This window comes from Salvia miltiorrhiza, unplaced genomic scaffold (genome assembly GCF_028751815.1).
Source record: "Salvia miltiorrhiza cultivar Shanhuang (shh) unplaced genomic scaffold, IMPLAD_Smil_shh original_scaffold_259, whole genome shotgun sequence".
Classification (NCBI taxonomy): domain Eukaryota; kingdom Viridiplantae; phylum Streptophyta; class Magnoliopsida; order Lamiales; family Lamiaceae; genus Salvia; species Salvia miltiorrhiza.
In genome coordinates this window covers 317,931-339,681 of record NW_026651511.1, presented here as the reverse complement: position 1 = coordinate 339,681, position 21,751 = coordinate 317,931, and the positions used below count along the sequence as shown (strand labels likewise).

Here is a 21,751-nt window from a genome sequence, read left to right as displayed (position 1 = left end):
TTTCTTTTTTCATGGGTTTTTCCCATTGAATTTTTTATGAAGAGATTTTGTAACGAGGCTTGACCCTTAACATTTCTTAAAACCCGTGTCACTTACAAATGTTCATGTTTTTGTGAGACGAAGGGAGTAATAAACAATAATCAATTGATAAAAATAATATCACTATAATATAATTTGTTATTTCTAGCATATATTCTCTCGATTTTATATCTTTAATTTACAATTCTCTTTCAAATTTATAAACTTAATTATCTATACAAGTTATAAATAATTGGTCCAAGATTCGAGTCACTAAAATGAAAGATTAAAAATCATTATTGATGATTTTTTTTTCAATAATAGTAATTAAAAAAGTTAATAAAATATTTAAAGAAACCAAATGAGTCGAACTACTTGGCGGTCGGCGTCATCTTCCTCAGCCGTTCAGCCATCACTGCTCCGGTCAGCTTCGCCGCTGTCGCACCTCCGTCTGGAATCCGGCGAGCGGTTGCCTCCTGGAAGCAGCGCCGTTCGTCTCCCATCCTCATAAATCCCTCTCTCTCTCGGACTCACGGTCGCTGAGGCTACCTCCGGCGAGGCAACCGCCGGTCTTGGCCCCCCTCTACTCCAGCCGACAGTAGCAGTCAGCCGGACCGCCACCATCGCCGCCATCTCTCCCTCCGACGACCATCGACATAATCAGATCTCGCTTTTCTCTCTCTAGAATTCGTTACTTTCAGTAGTTCACTCCGGCGAGACCACTCCTCCAGGCCCATCGCAGCCCTCCAGTCCGGCGAGATCGCACTTCCAGCCAGGCCTTCCGATTCTTTACGAAAGATCAGCGTCCAGATCCGCCGCCCAAAGGTCTTTGCCGGCCACGTCCTCTAAGCCGAGCCCTCCCCTACCGCGCACAGTTATCAGCCAGATCCGCCCACAGATCCGCCGCCCAGAAGTAGCCTGCCTTCGACTCCAGATTGGCGACACCTTCCTCCGGCGAAACCTGCGGTAGCTACCTTCGACTCCAGACCAGCGAGACTATCCACTCCGGCGAGACCACGCCTACAGGCCCAACGCAGCCCTCAAGTCCGGCGAGAACGCGCCTCCAACCAGGCCTTCCGACTCTTTACGAAATATCAGCGTCCACATTCGCAAGTCAGCCCTTCCTTTTCAAAAGCTAAGTTCTACTTCCTTATCTCGGGTGATGTGCAGTTGATATGGATGCGAACTGAATTTAGTACTTGAGACAGCAAATTACCTTGAAGGTTTTCAAGCAGATGGGTTGTTGTTGGGGTTGAATGTATTGTAGGATAATTGTAATGAATTGAATGTGCCATGTTGAAACGAATGGACAAGACTTGAACTGAAATGAGAAAAGTTTAAGGACAGAGCTTACATTACAGTTGTTTGGTTAGATTGATGTATTGTTCGTTGTAGTTGATTACTTCATAAAACAGGTGATTTTCTCTACAATGGAGCCTAGAGAGAGCGAGAAAGAGTGGAGAGTGGTGAGAAGAAGAGGGATTGGTCCAAAACATGTCGAGAGAAAACAGGCAAGAAGCTGGAATCGGAGCATTTTGAATGGGAGGAGAGATTGGAGTTCGAATGAACGTGATGGCACTACAACCTTTTTCTTTAACAACATCCCAGAGGATTGCAGCCTTCATTTTCTCAGACGTAAGTTCGAGACGGTTGCGAAGACGGTGGATGTATACTGCCCAAGGAAGAGAGATCTTTGGGGAAGACCGTTCGGCTTTGTTCGATTTGAAAAGGTGGAGAGGTCTGAGACTTTACTGGTGGACCTGAACAAAATTTGGATTGGCAGTTATAAGGTTAGAGTTTATAAGCCTAAATTCCAAAGGGATTATAAACCTAAATTTGAAAGGGTTGATGAGAAGAGAAGGAATGAGCAGAATAGCGTCAAAGAAAAGAAGTTGGAACAGATACAGCCATGCACCATGAAGGTGTATAATAGGCACGCAGGTGTCTCATTTAAGGAAGCTCTTACAGGTGCTAAAGATGATAAAGAACTTGATGATGAAACATTACAGTTCCAGACGACGGAAGAAGACTTGGTTTGGCTTAATGGGGCTTTTACAGGTTACATTAAATCTGAGTTTCTCTGGGAGGAAGTTCGAGATGAAATAAATAGTGAATGTGCAGGTTGTTTTAAGCTGAACTCCCTTGGTGGCAACATGGTCCTAATCCAAAGCAGCAACGAGCAGACGACCGAGGAAAATCTCAATAAGCTCAACGAATGGAGAGACTTCTGGTTGCAGTGGTGGAGGCCTTGGAAATCTGTTGATATCAACTATCAAAGAGTTGTCTGGACTAAATGGACCGGAGTCCCGCTACATGTTTGGAATTCCCGTTTCTTCAGTACGGCAAGCGCGAGGTTCGGGTTGCTTCTGAAAATTGAAGAAAAAACAAGAACGAAAGAGAGGCTGGACGTGGCTTTTATACAGATGTCTACTGGGTTCAACTCCATCGGAAACATACTGAAATGTAAAATCGATGGTGCTTCGTTCCAAATCCGGGTGGAAGAAATGCCCTATAATTTTGTTTCCCCGGAGGAGGAGGTGTGGTCTTTGGACGAAGATGCTGACTCAGAATGTTCTTTACAAGATATCTCACAGTCTCCGGCGAAGGCTTTCATCGTCGAGTCGGAAACAGAGGACGGTGAAGGAAACGATTCGGTTACTCAAAAAAACGGCATCTCGGAACTCGAGAGGAAGGTTGTGGAAACTAATGGCCCGTTCTCACATTACTCTGGCACAGATAAAGGGACCGTTCTCACATTACTCCAGCGGGTTTCCTCCGAAGGGACTGATAAATCGCCTTCAAATGAGCCAGAGAGTAGAGGTAGAGAGATCAGTGAAGGGAGTAGAAAAGAGAAAGAGAAGGAATTTCAAAATGAACTTGAGGGAGAGGAGTGCGATCCCTCGAGGGTACCAGATTCTCTCACTGCGGGGGTTGTTTCTAAGAAAGGAACGGCGGCGAACAGACGAGGAGGAGGTTCGAGGAAGAAAACTCAGAAATCAAAAGCCACCGAAAATCAGCATCAAGTTGGGGCAATTTCATTGCTGATATTGAATCAGAGGGTGAGATGGGCAAGAATGGAAGCGGTTCGCGATCTACTGAGGCTGATTGGGAGAATTCGGAGAGAGATGAAGATACAAGAACATGGCTCTTTGCTAAGAAGTTGGGTTTGTCGAGCAATCACCAAGACGCGGTCATGATCGAGCAATTGAAGGAGCAAAGAGCGAAGGCAGGACATCCGAAGGTCGTGGGTGATATTGAAACAGGTTTTTAATGAATATTTTATCTTACAATATTAGAGGCTTGGGGAGTTCCATTAAACAGAGTGATATCGGAGAATTGGTTAGGAAAAATGCTTTAGATTTTTGTTTTGTTCAGGAAACCAAAATGGAAATTTTCTGTTCCTCAATGTGTGATAAGTGGTGGGGGAGGAGTAATTTTGATTGGGCTGTGAGGGAGTCAGAAGGCAGATCGGGTGGAATACTATCGGTCTGGAACAAGGATAAGTTTGTGGCAACTAGTAAATGGAACGTGACGGGGGCTGTTATTGTTAATGGGATTTGGCTACAAGGAGGCATGCATTGTTGTTTTGTTAATGTGTATGCGCCCATGGGAACCACCGAAAAGGAATCTTTGTGGGATACATTACAGCTCATTGCTCTTCAAAACAAAGACTCTTGCCTGTGTTTTCTTGGCGACTTCAACGCAGTGCGTGATCCAGGAGAAAGGGTGGGGAAAGGTGTTGTCTTTAATCAAGCAGATGCAAGGTCTTTTGACGCTTTTATTCGGCAAAGTAATCTGCTGGAAATCAGAACACAGGGGAGAAAGTTTACGTGGTATCAACCTGGTGGAGGATGCAAGAGCAAACTAGACAGATTTATGGTCAACGAGAAATGGATGCAGGAATGGCCGGACACAGTCGGAAGGGGGCTTCAGAGATCAGTGTCGGATCATTGTCCGATCTTCCTGACTACAAAAACCAAGAACTGGGGACCCAAACCTTTTAGGTTCCTCAATTCTTGGCTCTCCCTCTGTAATACCCCGTTTCCCTGAGTTCAATTTAGAATTTATTTTGAACTTAAGATTTAAGATGATTCACGCCGGATTGAGAAAAAGAATTTATTTTAATTCCAACAAAAATGATTTACAAAAACATTTGTAAATTTAGTTATTAAATTTATATGCATTGCATATTTATTTAATTTAGCAATCAAAGCATTTTCACGAGCTTTTATTTAAGCAAACACTGAAGAATTATTACAGTTTTCATAGTACAACCGGGAAGACTTTTTATTTTATTATTTTATTCCTCCCACTACTCCCACCTATTTCCACTCACACGTTACTTTTGTCTTCCACCCATCCACCACCTATCTCCACTTTACAACACTAAAAATTAGCTAAATTCCCATCCACCACCTACTCCCACCCTGTACTTACTCTCTTTCCAGCTTTAAACTATGATGGAAAGTAAATATTTTAGTCATGTTTCCACTCTTCTCCTACGCCAATAATTCACAAGTCACCAACCTCAACATATACTCATTCAGAGTTCAAGTTTAGCCAAGAACAACAGAAAGCAATTCATTCTCCTCACAAATCAAGCAATCGAGCCAATTCAGATTTCAACGGCTCAACTCAAAACTTCTAAAGGTTCATCCATGTACTCCCTTGCCTATTCTACTCAACCAGTTTCGTTTTAGCAATTCGTCAAATTTTCATGAGCATTAAACTGCATAAGATTTCATTGTGTATAAGCATGTTATATGAAAGAAAAAAAAAATGTGAACTTTACTTGATATATGCATACAGTATAAATTTCATGTACTGCATTTACAATGGAACAATAAAAAGAGAAATAGAGAAATGTTATGTATACTGTATGAATCGAACTTGAGTCTTGAGCTTTGTCGGGTGGTGGCTGTGTGAATTGAGTCGGGAGATGGACGGAGGCACGGCACGGCGGCTGTGCCGCTGCTGCCCGGCCACGGTTGGAGAGAAGGAGGTGGGCTGGTCGGAGCTAGTCTAGGTGGAGGGTTGAGCGGAGGACGGCGGCAGCCGTGGGTTGCTGTCGCCGGGAAATTGATGAGGGAGACCGAGGGAAGCAGCGGCTGCTGCTGCTGCTGCTGCTGCTGTCGGTCGGTTGGGTGAAGGGAATGGAGCTCCGGCGGCGGTGAAACTTCGAGAGGAAAGAGGGACGAGCAGATCTTGGAGAGTCGAGGGTGATGTTCTGGTTAAGGGTAGAGAGGGCGGCGATGGTGGCGGCATGAAGCTGCTGCCGTCGGCCAAAGTGCAGCGGAGAGAGGCAGGGCACGGCTGTAGCGTCGCTGCTGCTCGGCCACGGACGTTTGAGGGAGAGAAGAAGAACCAGGCGGCTGTTACCAGCCGAAGAGAGAGAGATCCGATGGAGATGGGGCGATTACCGGCAGCTGTTGTCGCCGGAGAAGCCGAGCGGATTGTGTGAGCATGAGAGAGACGGTGGTGGCGGTTTTGGCCGCTGCTCGCCGGAGATCGAGACTAGGGTGGAGGTTGAAGGAGATATAGGTTGAGGGAGATGGAGGCCGGTCGCCGGCTGTCTCGCCGGAAGGAGCCGCGGCCGTGGGATATGGCTGAGAGAGAGAGCCGCGATTGAAGAGAGAGAGAGAGTAAGATGGGAAGTGAGCTGCGTTTGTGGTTGTGTGTATGCGTGCATTTGTTTTGAGATAAGGAGGAAGGAAGACTAGTGTTGGGCTAGGGCTTGCATTGAGTTTGGGCCATTTTTATTTCAGTGGGCTCATTTATTTAGAAGAGCATTTGGGCCTCTTATTTAATCAAGAAAGCTGGGCCGATTTTTGGGCTTGAGTGTGGGCCGATTTATTTCAATTACTTGGGCCAATGATTTTGTTTTAAATTTTCAACTAGGCCTTTATTAATTTTCTTCAATTGGGCTGTGCAGCTTCTTTATTTATAATGGACTGCACTATTTTAATTAATTAGACTTATTAAGTTTGATTAATTATTTTTAATTTGCATAATAATATTATATTATTATTATGTGTATATTTTAAGTAAATTACTTATTATATGCTAAGCATGACATGCATTTGCATATGCATTTTTGCAAATAAAAGTACTCATGATTTAAATTGGTTTTCATTATAATTCCAATTATTAAAGAAAGTCGAGTAAGAATATTGTTGGTGTTCTTAACTCAAGAGAAATGTTTTCAATTATTTATTCATTAAATTTTGAAAACCCGGCTAAGTGAATCATAGAATGTTAAGCACTACACCATGACTTAAGATTAGATTCAAGGAGACCTATTAAGAATAGAATTTCTTGTAGGCTTTGTGGACCAAGGGGATTAGCACTGCTTTCCCAAGACAGGTTATGTGATTATGATCTTCAGGCTTTGCCTATCCAGGTGGGCATTACTTTTACTATACGTATATAGAGATCCCCTGCGTGTCGTAGGCCTCTTATACGAATATATGCATGAGATGATTTTAACTGTTAATTTCAGTTTATTATTATGCCCAAATGATAAATGACTCTTATGAAATGAAAATGAAATGTTCATGAAATGAAATGAAATGTTTATGAAATGATTGACTGCCAAAAATGTTTATGTTTTTATATGTATCCTATCTGTGTTGGTTCGCCAACTTTAAAGGAAATCCAATTGGGATCCTATGCTAGACAAAGGTCGCTAGCTAGGGTTAACGTGTACACTTATGGAGACCGCGAGTCGCTTGCGACCGGTCTTGGCGTCCGTGGTAAGGAGGCCTCCTTCCCGGCGCGTGACAGAAAGGAACAGATATGGATCATATGAAGGAAAATGATCGGCCGATCGACTTTATGAAAATGAAAGAAATATTTTAGTAAGCACAGGTCATTTAAGAAAACCCCTGTGTGTTACTGTTATGGCAGTTCAATTTATATATGTATGCATGAATGTATTTTTCGGCTATGTCCACTGAGTATTTTTATACTCAGCCCTGCATGTATTTCTAAATGTGCAGGTTGAGCAACTGATGGAATGGAATGATGTTGAGCGGGTGTTCCTTTGACATTTCAAGAAATGTAACCTTGAGTATACATCTTCATATGTATATCTCACACGTTTTCCGCTGCAAAACACTTTGATTAAGATAGCTCTATGATATGAAGTTGTGATACGTGTTATTGGGTAACCACCTTAATCAGTTCTCAATTATGTGTATCCAAATAATCATATATGATCCTAGCATTTTATCTATGAGTGACATTTCCATATACTTTAATGTTAAGTAATTGTCCATTTCCATTTCTTATTGTTCACCCCAAGTCATAACCCCGGTTAACCCGTCATTGGGATAGTGGGCTGTGACAGAGTGGTATCAGAGCGGGTCGTTCGCTCTGGCCCTAGAAACCTTATTCTAAAGAGTCGAGTCTAGTTTGATTCTTTAGACTTACACGGGTTCATATGGCACCGCTCAACACTCCATTGCATCGTGCTCAATCAAGGAAAGAAGGTAACTGCAGTTTCAACGTTTTAAAGATGTTAATGTTCTAAAATGCTTCATGAATATGTTTATGTGAAAAGCAGGTTATGATGAAATGTTGAATGTTTTGCCTTTCATGGCATATTTTCGCAATCTATGATGTTATGATCAGACGAATGATAGAAAAATTGACATATGTTTTCCCGGAGAACATAGATTGCTATAAGTTGCATGATCACAATTTTAAAAGAACATAGACTACTAGATTAGTAGGATATCTCTACAATCTAGATTCTTAAGGTGATGATGTAGAAGAATGAAAGAGAACTTAGAGCATTTCAGCTCCCTCAAGAAAACAATGATTCTTTTGAACTACAAAGAGGAATGGAAAGATATGTACGAGGTAAAGGAAAAACACAGAATGACGATACGCGACGAATTCAAGGTAAACGTTGCATCAAAGGTTGAACCATAGTCTCTACGTTCAAATGTTCAAGTACGACGGAATATCAAATCGACTTTTGCTACAGGGCAGATTTTAAGAATAGTGTGTTTTGCCTGTGTACGTATGTCTGTATGTATATGTCTTAAGAGAGGTTTGGGGTTTGAGATCAATAGGATAGAGAACCTTAAGATAAGTTTAGTTGTCATAATGAGCTTATGTTTTGTTATGTATAATATGTTCATGGCTCTCCAAGTTCGGGACGATGTTTCCCGTGTGACTGGGAGGTGATGATGTTGGACCTGGCCAGTCCACATGATCCAAATCTCAGTAGACGTCTTTTGGGTTGAAAACCCATGTGTTTCAACTTTCGGTTGAAAAGCCAGATGGGTTCTTACTCGAGGTCATTTTGTTCGACCTAGTAGTTAATCATTTCATACCCTCTGATCATTCTTTTGATTCTCTTGAACAATTTCTACAACACCTTGCTTTGATGTTGTGTTGAGTTTGAGCCTTGCAACTCGTGAGTTGTCATAATAGATTCCCTTGTTTGATAAGACCAAGAAGTGTTAGTCTACCGATGTAGTATACTACCCAAACTATGACTTTATATTATTGTGTCTCATCGTGATTGGTTGAGATTAGTTTTTGTCCTATAAATGATATCGACCACTCATTATGATAGAAATTCAGAGTCCAAGCTAAGACCGTAATATAGTGTTCGAGTACGAGGACTTAAGTTAATTGGTCTATGATAGTTTTAAGATAAATTCATAGGAAAGTGTTATTCATGTGATAGGTAACAAGAAATGGGTTGATGACTATTTTAGTCTTTGGAAAAAAGAATACCCCGTAGATGAGCCCTAGGAATGAGGTAGGAGCAAAATGAACCGCCGAAAAAGGACGAGGGAACTTATTCTCAAGTAAATCTCGTGTATATAAATTGGAATTAGGAATCCAATTGATATGAGGAGAGACCCGAATCTATTCTAGATCGGAAAGTTAAAGTACTAAGGAATAAGTCGATACCCTTAGTAATAGTTCTTTGGAAGCACTATGATCAAGAAAAGGCGATGTGGGAATTCGATTCTAGCATGAATGAGAAGTACCCAGAATTATTTTCTGTGGTACAAATTTCGTGACGAAATTTCTTTTAAAGTGGATAGTATGTCATACCCCGACTTTTAATCCCCGATTAAGGGCTTAATTATTAATAATTAGGATTCGGCATCCATTTATAATAAAAACTGGTTTGATTTATCTGATGTGATTTAATCATTATATATGTGTTTTAATGTGCTTAGTTAAAGGAAAATTTTTATAAATGTGGTGCATAAGTTTTAATTGGTGAGTTAAGTGTATGAGCCACATGAATTTTAAATTATGCATGAAGTCATGAATTTTATCTAAATTTGATAGTACATGTAACACCCCGTACTTTTCCCTATGTTGTGAGATAGTGTCTTAACACTATTGAGAATACTGAGATGAGATTGACTGTCCTATTAAGAAAATAGGAATAATGAGTTGGAAATAGAGTCGAGAAAGAAAGAGTGAAAAACCTTGATAAAAAAAAAAAAAAAAAAACGGTCGGAGAGACGTCTAGTTTGTCTGTGTTTGCCGACTGCTTTGACGTGATATTATGTGAAATTACGTGACTGATTGATTATGTGAGTTTTGTTACGTATGTCATTGTGAGCAAGTTATTATGATTTTTATTTGAGGATATTAGCACTTGGAATTTTAATTAAGTTTCTAAAGCAAGTGCAGTTTATTTTTACCGAGAAATCAAAGAATGCCGGTTAATGAAAATATTTCCAAGCATATATTTTGTTTTAAAATTATTTTTTTCTATGAGAGGAATATTATAATTGAGTGAGTGCACTAATATTAGTGCTATAATTATTTTATGTGGTCACATGAATAATTATGTATTGGTATTTTATTAATTAATACATTTCCATAGTTTTTGTGATTTATTTTTGATCACCCTTCTCACACTATTACTTTAATTTCCCTACCATGTGACTAAATACCACAATTTGCCAAGTGTAGAGATTATTGAAGAGAGTGTAGAGATTAGAGAGATAGTGTAGAGATTAGAGAGAGAGAGATCAAGGCATTAATTGCCAATATTTCCTTAAGATTACAAAATCCTCTTTAAAGATCACAAGATCATTTACAATCTTGCAAAATCCTCTCTCACTACTCACTCATCATTTTCGACCAACACCTCTCTCTCTCTTTCTCTCACTTTCCTCCATTTTCCTCCATTGAAGAGACCTTCGAAGCTTCCAAAAATTTTACAAAACACCTCAATCCACTCTAAAATCTTCCATAAACACATCCTAGCTACTTATATTCAAGAGAATCATTGAAGAAAGGCTTCCAAGCTAGAGTGAGAAAATGTGAGTTTTGGTGAGAAATTTGGGTAAGTGGTCATGTATTCCATAAATCTTGCTTGAATGATGTTGTATGAAGAAAGAAAATCACCTCTCCCTTGTTCTTAAAATTTTCAAAAAAAAATGGGTCTTTACCCTTCAAAAATTTTCTTTTTCTTTCCTTGATTTGGAAAAAAAAAAATGAGACCTATGTGGTGTTTGTTGATGATTGATGTGTGTTGTGAAAGTATGTGCTTTGAGATGTGAAAGTCGATTGAGTTTAGTTTACAAAAAAAATTGGGAAATTGTGAGTCGATGATTTATATGATGATTGATGATTATTGAGTTAATATATATGAATATCTTGATGATTAGCCATGAGATATAGATTTTTCTATTAGGTTAGTTTACCTAAAATTGGGATGTTGAGATCCTATGAATCAATTGATGTATTGATGATGGATTTGAGTTTATGAGATGATCTAGATGATTAATGATGGATGAGATTGAAGTTTGAGGTTGAGAAATGAAAAATGAAAAGTGTTAGTTTGAGGAAGAAGATGACATACATATGTATCTATATGTGATCTTGTTTTATGATGTTGATTTGTGCTAATTGGTAACCTAGGATGTTAGAACTATGATTTGATCAATAGGTTATACATGATTAGTGATATTTTCAAAAGAGTTTAGTTTAATAAAAATTAGGACTTTTTGCCTATGTGTTATTTAAGTTATTTTGGCTTAAGATATATGTATTTGAGCATGATATTAGTGTATAATTATGTTTGAGTAAGTCTTTTGTTGGCTAAGAATTTTTTTTTTTTTTTTTTTTTTGACTTAGTTTAGTTTGTATGAGTTTTTGAGTTTTCATATTTTGAGAAGTCGATGATTGATAAAATGAGGTCTAATTGCTTTATGACCATTATGTGAAAGTTTGTCATGTTTTATTAAGAGTTTTATGATGATACATGAAGTTTCATTAGAGTTTAGTACATGATAAAAGGGAATCTATATGTGTATAATGAGTTATATGATGAATGAGATCATGTTTGAATAATTGAGTAATTTTGTGCATGAAAATGAAAAGAGAATTTTAATGATGCGTTCATTGAAACGTTTTACTAGAGATTTGAGGTTATGATGTAAGAAGAGAGTCAAGATTTGAGTATGATGAGCATTATAATGTGCCTGAATGTTTGTGAGTGTTATATGTGTTTAAAATGAGCTTTGATGAGTTTCCTTGAAGGAATGTTGAGTTGAGTATTTTAAGAGTTTGAGATGAGATTTTGGTGAATTTCGTAGGCCTACTGACCTACTGTGATCGACGGTTTTTTTAAATGTCAAAAAGCTTTGAAAATTTTATACCAAGTCTCTACATGAGTCTTGAGAACATCGGTAAAATTTCAAGTCATTTGGACTTCATTTACTATTTTTATAAAATACAAAACCGAAACCGCATATTACTACCGAGAGTTTCAGAGAGCAGGGGAAAGAGTCATTCATTTCAGTAGCTTCCTGTGTGATCTAGCTTTCCAAAATTTTATGGTATTAACCTTATTGTGTTAGCTAGATATCCACAAAATGTGAGCCCAGTTTGACAACATTTACTATTTTTTTCAAAAATCCAAGTTTTCGATTACTCAAAACTGCCGAATATGGTAGACTGTAGTAAAACAGTCATATCTCCTACAATACTTCGAGTTTTTTACTCTACTTTTTTTTATATGAAATTAGACTCGATGACCTTTCTTTTGGTATGAGTCTCGAGTCCAGGAGGTGTCGGAGTAAGAACAGGTTAGATTTTGAAGTTGAGTCAGTGTAAAAACAGAGCATGTTTTGATAATGTTTGATTGTGTTTTCTTATGTGCCTTATGTGATTGTGTTGTCTATGTGTTGAATGAGATTAGACGAGCCTTATATGAGAGATAAATCGAGACTTAGTACCATGATTTTCTTGAAACCTATCCTTGAACTTAAGGATTTGAGATGAGTGGAGAGTTTATATAAAGTTGAGTAAAGAGATAGAATATGAGATAGAGCATGAGTTAAGGCTTTATGAGTATGGATTTTAAAAGGATTAAAATGTTTTAAATCAATTCCTTTTTAATGGAGTTTAAAATGCTTATTTAAGTCATTTATAAATGAATAATGAGAAATGCGTAAAGAAGTTCGTAAATGAATCGCGGCATGAGATTTTCAATTTCCCTAGTAAACTAAGGAGATATTATGAAGGAACAAGCAATGAACGAGACTCTCACCACCGAGTCACTACAACAAATTGGAGAAGGAAAAAGTTCACGCACAAACAAGATATGTACACCACCTCAAGATGGAGGTAAAGAAAAAGAAAATGGAAGGAAAACAATAGAACTAAACTTAAGGTATAACCCAACCCCAAGGCTAGTAGGCTCAAGTTAAGAGAGTGAATGCTTTGGCTAAAGTGCCAGAAGCTACAGCAAGAATAAAGTTGGAACGCCACCACAATAGAAACTTAGGAACCCCCATTAAATAATCATTTGAAAATGAGAAAATGAGTTTACATGGCAGAAGGAGTGCCATTAATCTTTAAGTGAAAGTTACCAAGATGATGAGAAAAGTTTGATATTAGAATTCCCTAGTCAAATCTGAGAAGGTGACTTAGGACGAAGGAAACAATTAAGGTAGTTCACCACTTTACTAAGATGAAGTGGGTGAAAGAATGTTGTTAGGTCCTGAACTGGTCCAACAGATGATTGAGAAAGTCGACCACATCAAGCAAAGAATCAAAGAAACTCAAGATAGACAAAAGTCTTACGCCCAAAAAAAAAAAAAAAAAAAAACGCCGATCGGAATTAGAATTTAATGTTGGGGATCGAGTTTTCCTCAAAGTCTCTCCCTCAAAGGGAGTTATACGTTTCGGAAAGAGGGGCAAGTTACGACCCCGTTATATAGGACCTTTTGAGATCCTAGATAAGTTAGGTCTTTGTAGCCTATAAGTTGGCTCTGCCACCAAGCATTGTGGATGTATACAATACGTATAGCACCTCGCAATTAAGAAAGCATGTGATTAAGCAAGATAAAGTAGTCCTAGCCAGGACCTAAGTTGTGATGAGAAATCAGTCCAGATACTTGATCGCAAGATTCAAGTTTTACGAGGCAATAATATTGTTCTCGTCATGTAGTGGAACCATCACAGGATGGAAAAGGCCACAAAAGAGATGAATGAAACGAATGACTAGTATCACAAAATAGAATACCAGATATGCAATTCCGAGGACGGAATTTTTATAAGGAGGGAGGAATGTAATACCCCGTTTCCCTGAGTTCAATTTAGAATTTATTTTGAACTTAAGATTTAAGATGATTCACGCCGGATTGAGAAAAAGAATTTATTTTAATTCCAACAAAAATGATTTACAAAAACATTTGTAAATTTAGTTATTAAATTTATATGCATTGCATATTTATTTAATTTAGCAATCAAAGCATTTTCACGAGCTTTTATTTAAGCAAACACTGAAGAATTATTACAGTTTTCATAGTACAACCGGGAAGACTTTTTATTTTATTATTTTATTCCTCCCACTACTCCCACCTATTTCCACTCACACGTTACTTTTGTCTTCCACCCATCCACCACCTATCTCCACTTTACAACACTAAAAATTAGCTAAATTCCCATCCACCACCTACTCCCACCCTGTACTTACTCTCTTTCCAGCTTTAAACCATGATGGAAAGTAAATATTTTAGTCATGTTTCCACTCTTCTCCTACGCCAATAATTCACAAGTCACCAACCTCAACATATACTCATTCAGAGTTCAAGTTTAGCCAAGAACAACAGAAAGCAATTCATTCTCCTCACAAATCAAGCAATCGAGCCAATTCAGATTTCAACGGCTCAACTCAAAACTTCTAAAGGTTCATCCATGTACTCCCTTGCCTATTCTACTCAACCAGTTTCGTTTTAGCAATTCGTCAAATTTTCATGAGCATTAAACTGCATAAGATTTCATTGTGTATAAGCATGTTATATGAAAGAAAAAAAAAATGTGAACTTTACTTGATATATGCATACAGTATAAATTTCATGTACTGCATTTACAATGGAACAATAAAAAGAGAAATAGAGAAATGTTATGTATACTGTATGAATCGAACTTGAGTCTTGAGCTTTGTCGGGTGGTGGCTGTGTGAATTGAGTCGGGAGATGGACGGAGGCACGGCACGGCGGCTGTGCCGCTGCTGCCCGGCCACGGTTGGAGAGAAGGAGGTGGGCTGGTCGGAGCTAGTCTAGGTGGAGGGTTGAGCGGAGGACGGCGGCAGCCGTGGGTTGCTGTCGCCGGGAAATTGATGAGGGAGACCGAGGGAAGCAGCGGCTGCTGCTGCTGCTGCTGCTGTCGGTCGGTTGGGTGAAGGGAATGGAGCTCCGGCGGCGGTGAAACTTCGAGAGGAAAGAGGGACGAGCAGATCTTGGAGAGTCGAGGGTGATGTTCTGGTTAAGGGTAGAGAGGGCGGCGATGGTGGCGGCATGAAGCTGCTGCCGTCGGCCAAAGTGCAGCGGAGAGAGGCAGGGCACGGCTGTAGCGTCGCTGCTGCTCGGCCACGGACGTTTGAGGGAGAGAAGAAGAACCAGGCGGCTGTTACCAGCCGAAGAGAGAGAGATCCGATGGAGATGGGGCGATTACCGGCAGCTGTTGTCGCCGGAGAAGCCGAGCGGATTGTGTGAGCATGAGAGAGACGGTGGTGGCGGTTTTGGCCGCTGCTCGCCGGAGATCGAGACTAGGGTGGAGGTTGAAGGAGATATAGGTTGAGGGAGATGGAGGCCGGTCGCCGGCTGTCTCGCCGGAAGGAGTCGCGGCCGTGGGATATGGCTGAGAGAGAGAGCCGCGATTGAAGAGAGAGAGAGAGTAAGATGGGAAGTGAGCTGCGTTTGTGGTTGTGTGTATGCGTGCATTTGTTTTGAGATAAGGAGGAAGGAAGACTAGTGTTGGGCTAGGGCTTGCATTGAGTTTGGGCCATTTTTATTTCAGTGGGCTCATTTATTTAGATGAGCATTTGGGCCTCTTATTTAATCAAGAAAGCTGGGCCGATTTTTGGGCTTGAGTGTGGGCCGATTTATTTCAATTACTTGGGCCAATGATTTTGTTTTAAATTTTCAACTGGGCCTTTATTAATTTTCTTCAATTGGGCTGTGCAGCTTCTTTATTTATAATGGACTGCACTATTTTAATTAATTAGACTTATTAAGTTTGATTAATTATTTTTAATTTGCATAATAATATTATATTATTATTATGTGTATATTTTAAGTAAATTACTTATTATATGCTAAGCATGACATGCATTTGCATATGCATTTTTGCAAATAAAAGTACTCATGATTTAAATTGGTTTTCATTATAATTCCAATTATTAAAGAAAGTCGAGTAAGAATATTGTTGGTGTTCTTAACTCAAGAGAAATGTTTTCAATTATTTATTCATTAAATTTTGAAAACCCGGCTAAGTGAATCATAGAATGTTAAGCACTATACCATGACTTAAGATTAGATTCAAGGAGACCTATTAAGAATAGAATTTCTTGTAGGCTTTGTGGACCAAGGGGATTAGCACTGCTTTCCCAAGACAGGTTATGTGATTATGATCTTCAGGCTTTGCCTATCCAGGTGGGCATTACTTTTACTATACGTATATAGAGATCCCCTGCGTGTCGTAGGCCTCTTATACGAATATATGCATGAGATGATTTTAACTGTTAATTTCAGTTTATTATTATGCCCAAATGATAAATGACTCTTATGAAATGAAAATGAAATGTTCATGAAATGAAATGAAATGTTTATGAAATGATTGACTGCCAAAAATGTTTATGTTTTTATATGTATCCTATCTGTGTTGGTTCGCCAACTTTAAAGGAAATCCAATTGGGATCCTATGCTAGACAAAGGTCGCTAGCTAGGGTTAACGTGTACACTTATGGAGACCGCGAGTCGCTTGCGACCGGTCTTGGCGTCCGTGGTAAGGAGGCCTCCTTCCCGGCGCGTGACAGAAAGGAACAGATATGGATCATATGAAGGAAAATGATCGGCCGATCGACTTTATGAAAATGAAAGAAATATTTTAGTAAGCACAGGTCATTTAAGAAAACCCCTGTGTGTTACTGTTATGGCAGTTCAATTTATATATGTATGCATGAATGTATTTTTCGGCTATGTCCACTGAGTATTTTTATACTCAGCCCTGCATGTATTTCTAAATGTGCAGGTTGAGCAACTGATGGAATGGAATGATGTTGAGCGGGTGTTCCTTTGACATTTCAAGAAATGTAACCTTGAGTATACATCTTCATATGTATATCTCACACGTTTTCCGCTGCAAAACACTTTGATTAAGATAGCTCTATGATATGAAGTTGTGATACGTGTTATTGGGTAACCACCTTAATCAGTTCTCAATTATGTGTATCCAAATAATCATATATGATCCTAGCATTTTATCTATGAGTGACATTTCCATATACTTTAATGTTAAGTAATTGTCCATTTCCATTTCTTATTGTTCACCCCAAGTCATAACCCCGGTTAACCCGTCATTGGGATAGTGGGCTGTGACACCCTCCCAGATTTTTGCGCGTTGGTAAGGAAATCTTGGGATGAAGCTAAGATTGAAGGATGGAGCTGCTTTGTGTTCAAAGAGAAATTGAAATTGGTGAAGTGTGCGTTGAAAGAGTGGAATCTGAGGATTTATGGCAACATTGAGCACGGATTGACAGATCTTAAGGATGAACTTCAGGAGCTGGACATTTTTGATGACACCTTTGGTCTTGAGGAGAGTGAGACAATCAGGAGAAATGAATTACGAGCAAAGATTTTCCTTAAATCCAAAGAAAAATGTAGTCTTCTCCAACAAAAGGCGAAAGTCAAATGGGTCAAGGAGGGCGATCTTAATACTAGTTTTTATCACAAAGCAATTGTTGGGAGAAGAAAGAAGAATGAAATTGCAGGGCTTGATGTTGGGGGCTGCTGGATCGAGGATCCAAAGACCATTAAGGAGAACGTCAAAACGTTCTTCGAGAATCACTTCAAGAAGACGCCGCGCGTCCTACCTATGATACCGGTAGATTTCACTGCTCGGAAAATTTCTGCAGCAAATAATGCAGAGCTGATCAAAACTTTTTCAGAATCAGAAATTAAAGAGGCCATTTGGAGCTGTGACGGTGACAAGAGCCCGGGACCGGATGGCTTTAACCTCAAGTTCTGGAAAGCGTCATGGGAGATTATCAAGAAAGATTTTTTAAAGGTGATGACTGAATTTCACTCCAATGGCAAAATCCCTCGGGGATGTAACTCTTCATTCATCGTTCTCATTCCTAAAAAAGAAGGAGCTTGCTCACTTGAGGAGTTTAGGCCTATTTCACTTATTTGTAGCCTCTACAAAGTCATTGCGAAGGTTTTGGCGAATAGGATGAAACAGGTCATGGATTCAGTTATTTCGGATAATCAGAGTGCCTTCATTGGCGGCCGTTACATCCTTGATGGGGTCGTGGTTCTAAATGAAGCAATCGCGGAGGCTACTAAGAAGAGAAAAGGGAGGATTATCTTCAAGGTGGATTTTGCGAAAGCATATGACTCCGTCGAGTGGGATTTCTTGGATTTAATGCTTGAAAGAATGGATTTTGAGCCATTATGGAGGAAATGGATCCGAGGTTGTATCTCCTCGGCGACGACGAATATTTTGGTGAATGGATCTCCATCTGGTGAGGTGTGTTTAGAAAGAGGATTACGGCAGGGGGATCCGCTTTCCCCGTTTCTCTTTCTTATTGCAGCGGAGGGGCTCCACTCTTTGATCACGAGAGCTATTGAGAAGGAGCTGATTAAGCCGGTAAAGGTAGGAAATGATTACATTTCAATTCCGCACCTCCAATACGCTGATGACACGGTCTTCTTGATGGAGGATGATGAAAGAAATGCAGTGGCAGTTAAAAGGATTCTCAGAGTGTTCCAGCTACTGTCAGGGCTTGCCGTGAATTTCAAAAAATGTTGTCTCTTCGGAGTTGGGGTCGAGGAGGATAAGATCGAGATGATGGCGGCTATTTTGGGTTGTGATGTAGGCTCCTTACCTTTCAATTACCTCGGTATTAAAGTGGGTAGCAAGGGCAAAAAGGTTGCTGATTGGAAATACTTGGTTGAGAAGGTGAGAAAGAAAATCGATTCGTGGAAAAATGGGAAGTTCTCTCTCGCTGGCCGTGTGACCTTGGTGAAGGCTGTGCTTCAATCTATACCGATTTACCAGCTCTCTTTTACCTGTTTACCAAAATCAATTGTGAGTTCTCTAAATGCTTTACTTGGTAATTTTCTGTGGGGAGGGGGTTCTAGTAAAAGTGCGATTGCTTGGGTGAAATGGAAGGTGCTTTGTGCTTCAAAAGATGAAGGAGGCTTGGGGCTTAAAAATATTGAGTGGTTTAATCAGGCACTTGTCGTTAAATGGTTGTGGCGGTACCTTACTGGAAGAGACATGCTTTGGGCTAAAATTGTTAGGTCCATTTATGGTGAGGTTGAGTGGGGAGAGACAGGTCTGGAAAACGCGGGGAAAGGTAGATTTAGAGATGGGTGGTGGCCGAAGATTGTTTCTGCGGCGGGAGGGGCGAGCAATTTTTGGTTTGTTCAAAATTTGAAGCCAAAGGTGGGGGATGGGAAGACCTTTAAATTCTGGAGTCAGTGGTGGGTTGGACAAAAGCCGTTGAAGTTTACTTTTCCTAGACTTTTTCAGTTGAGTGTGAATAAAGAAGCTGCAATCTGTGAAGTTGGGGAATGGACTGATACTGGATGGTGTTGGGATTTAAGGTAGAGAAGAGAGCTGTTTGAGAGAGAGAGGGAAGGAGTTTCGGAGCTGCTTAGCCTTGTTTCTGGTACTAATATGTGTGCAGGTAACAAGGACGGATGGACATGGAGTGGCGACATCGGGAGAGGCTTTACAACCAAGTTCGCTTATGAAGCTATTAAAAATCAAGCAAACGAGACTACGGAGGCGGTGGAGGAAACTGATATGAGTACGAAGGTGTGGAAGATCCCTATTCCAAACAAAGTCAAGCTTACCGCATGGAGAATTTTGAAGAACAGAATTCCGATGTGTGACAATCTCTTGAGAAGAAATGTGATGTTGTGTGAAGTCGAGGTGGGATGTAACGCCTATTTTCATCGGCAGGAATCCACGAACCACTTGTTGATCCACTGTCCAAAGACCTCAAAGGTATGGGAAGCAATCTTTCAATGGCTCGGAGTTAGCATGGCGCAGCCATATGACGTGTCCTCGCACTTTCAGTTCTTTACTAGTTTGAGTGGCCGGAAAAGAAATAAGAAGCTCTTGATGGCTCTTTGGTGTTGTACTACTTGGCTTATTTGGAAAATGCGTAATGAGAGTAGATTTGAGAACAAAAAATGGGAGAGTGCAAACTTGTTTGGAGAAATCAAAGCTAGAGTGTGGAGTTGGGGTAGAATTTTTGGTTTTGTTAATGATGGAGTTGGGATTCATAGGTGGATGTCGAATTATGAATCCCCGCTAATTTTATAATCTTCTTGGTACTACTGGTGCCTTTTCGTTCTATAATATTTACTTTCCTTATAAAAAAAAAAAAAGTTAGCCAAGCATCTTCCTAGCTAATCTTAAAAGTTTTGACCTTGAGTTGAAATCCTTATCAGTCTATCACCACTTGCCCAAACAGGGAATTTACTAACTTTTCGTGGTGCCGAGTCAACTTGGAGTTGTTGGCGCAGTAAAATGCGTGGACGCAAAAAAAGGCTTTTATTCATACACCCATCAATCACTAATTATCTAGATCATGAAATCCGACCATTAAGTACCATTATTTTTAGGATTAATTTTAATAAATAAAAATAGAGTAAGATTTATTATTTCTTGTTTGTTAAGAAGTTTGAGATGATAAAGGCTTTTGATTTTTTTTTTATCAATTGAATTAGTTTTATTTTATTCATATAGTGAGATTGAAGATCTCTTAATAATAATAATTTAAAAATTAGTACGCACATCCGTGCGATGCACAATGAAATCAAAATTAAACGACATACTTAAATAAACGAATACAAAATATAATTTAAAAATAAAATAAAATAATTCACATCAACTATTCAATAAAATTATGAATTTAAAAACCTAAATTTTCAACATGTAATTATAATTATGGTTATTAAATAAGTTTAAATTATTTAATAATGAAAATTTAACTTTACACATTATTATCATAGAGTATTACACGTCATAATAAATAAATAAATATTTTCATGCGAAAATATAAATAAAAAATTGTAAATTTTTAATGAAGAAAGAGAAAATAAAGTATTTTAAAAGTTTGTTTTTTCCTAACTTATTCGTTTTAAATTCTTTTTTGATGATTTTATACCATATTAAAGATCTTATCACGAACTTAAATTTAAGATCCATATCGAATATTTTTTTATGAATCAAATTTGGCGATGTTTAGAAAAAAAAAGTGAGAAAATTTGTAGGACAAGAAAGGAAAATGTGTAGAAATTGGCGGGAGAAGAGAGAGAAAATGGAGGGAAAAAAACTCGTTTTTATATACTACTACAATACTACTTACATTTCATCAATAATATAAATTAAACACCCATAGGCCTTACAGTTACTTTAAGTGATATATATAATTAACAAATATAATATATGATCGAGTATTTTAAGGATAAAATATGATGAAACAAAAATTAAAATCAATCAATTTACCAAAATAAAATGATAAATTAACTTGAATCATTTTTATCCATCTAGCTATCCCATCATTCAATATGAACATCCCTTAGAAGAAAGTCTAATCAACCATGTTTAGTGATGTTGATACCCGACATTATTTCAAGTATGTTACTGTAAATCACAATAATTACATTATCATAGATCCACTTAGGATTTTATAGGCCTAATGATATTGGGAAAAAAAGTGTGCGTGGTCGGAAGGCGAAAATGCGGTAGATTGTAGGCCAATCAGAAATTAATTTACATTAGATGACAAATCTTATTTCACATCACAATTAATGATAATTACATTAGGTAAGATGAGTTTAATCCGATATGGTTGTTGATGCCTGCTGCCAAATTGCCAGATATCGAGTTCTTGATAATTTATGACGAAAAACTAATTAAATATAAGTAGAATGTCGATCTATTCCAAATTTAGAATTATTTGTGGGGTTTTAATGTTTAATCTAATATACGACGAGACTATGTTCCACGTTCTGTTTTGTCATTCCACATAATACTACAAATTTATTATTTCCACATAATACGCTTTTTAAGTGCTCCATTTGCCCAAAAAGTATAGCAATATTCCATTTTTGCATAAATCTATCCCATTATACCCTTATTTATTCATTCAAAAGAAAAATGACTCCCCCTCAAAAAAAGAAAAGAAAAATGACTCTTAATAACATTAGAT

General features: G+C 38.7%; 2 protein-coding genes and 1 long non-coding RNA gene across 7 annotated transcripts in view; 2 read left to right on the top strand and 1 right to left on the bottom strand.

The window, feature by feature from the left end:
• Window positions 1-21,751, bottom strand: part of LOC131003688 (gibberellin-regulated protein 6-like) — a 98,289-nt gene that overhangs the window by 16,652 nt on the left and 59,886 nt on the right. The window lies entirely within an intron of this gene.
• On the top strand, window positions 4,540-16,840 carry LOC131003689 (uncharacterized). 5 transcript variants are annotated; one of them, XR_009094769.1, is made up of 4 exons: window positions 4,540-4,668; window positions 6,340-6,418; window positions 15,875-15,953; window positions 16,552-16,840. It is a non-coding gene; the product is annotated as an uncharacterized LOC131003689 (long non-coding RNA). The 5 variants fall into 5 exon arrangements; XR_009094770.1 differs by lacking the exons at window positions 15,875-15,953; window positions 16,552-16,840 and adding an exon at window positions 7,017-7,305; XR_009094767.1 differs by lacking the exon at window positions 4,540-4,668 and having other exon boundaries at window positions 6,073-6,418.
• Window positions 16,959-19,151, top strand: LOC131003700 (uncharacterized). The gene is made up of 6 exons (XM_057930246.1): window positions 16,959-16,995; window positions 17,060-17,179; window positions 17,291-17,586; window positions 17,737-17,892; window positions 18,076-18,609; window positions 19,131-19,151. Exons 1-6 carry the CDS (start codon window positions 16,959-16,961, stop codon window positions 19,149-19,151), a joined length of 1,164 nt encoding a protein of 387 aa, XP_057786229.1.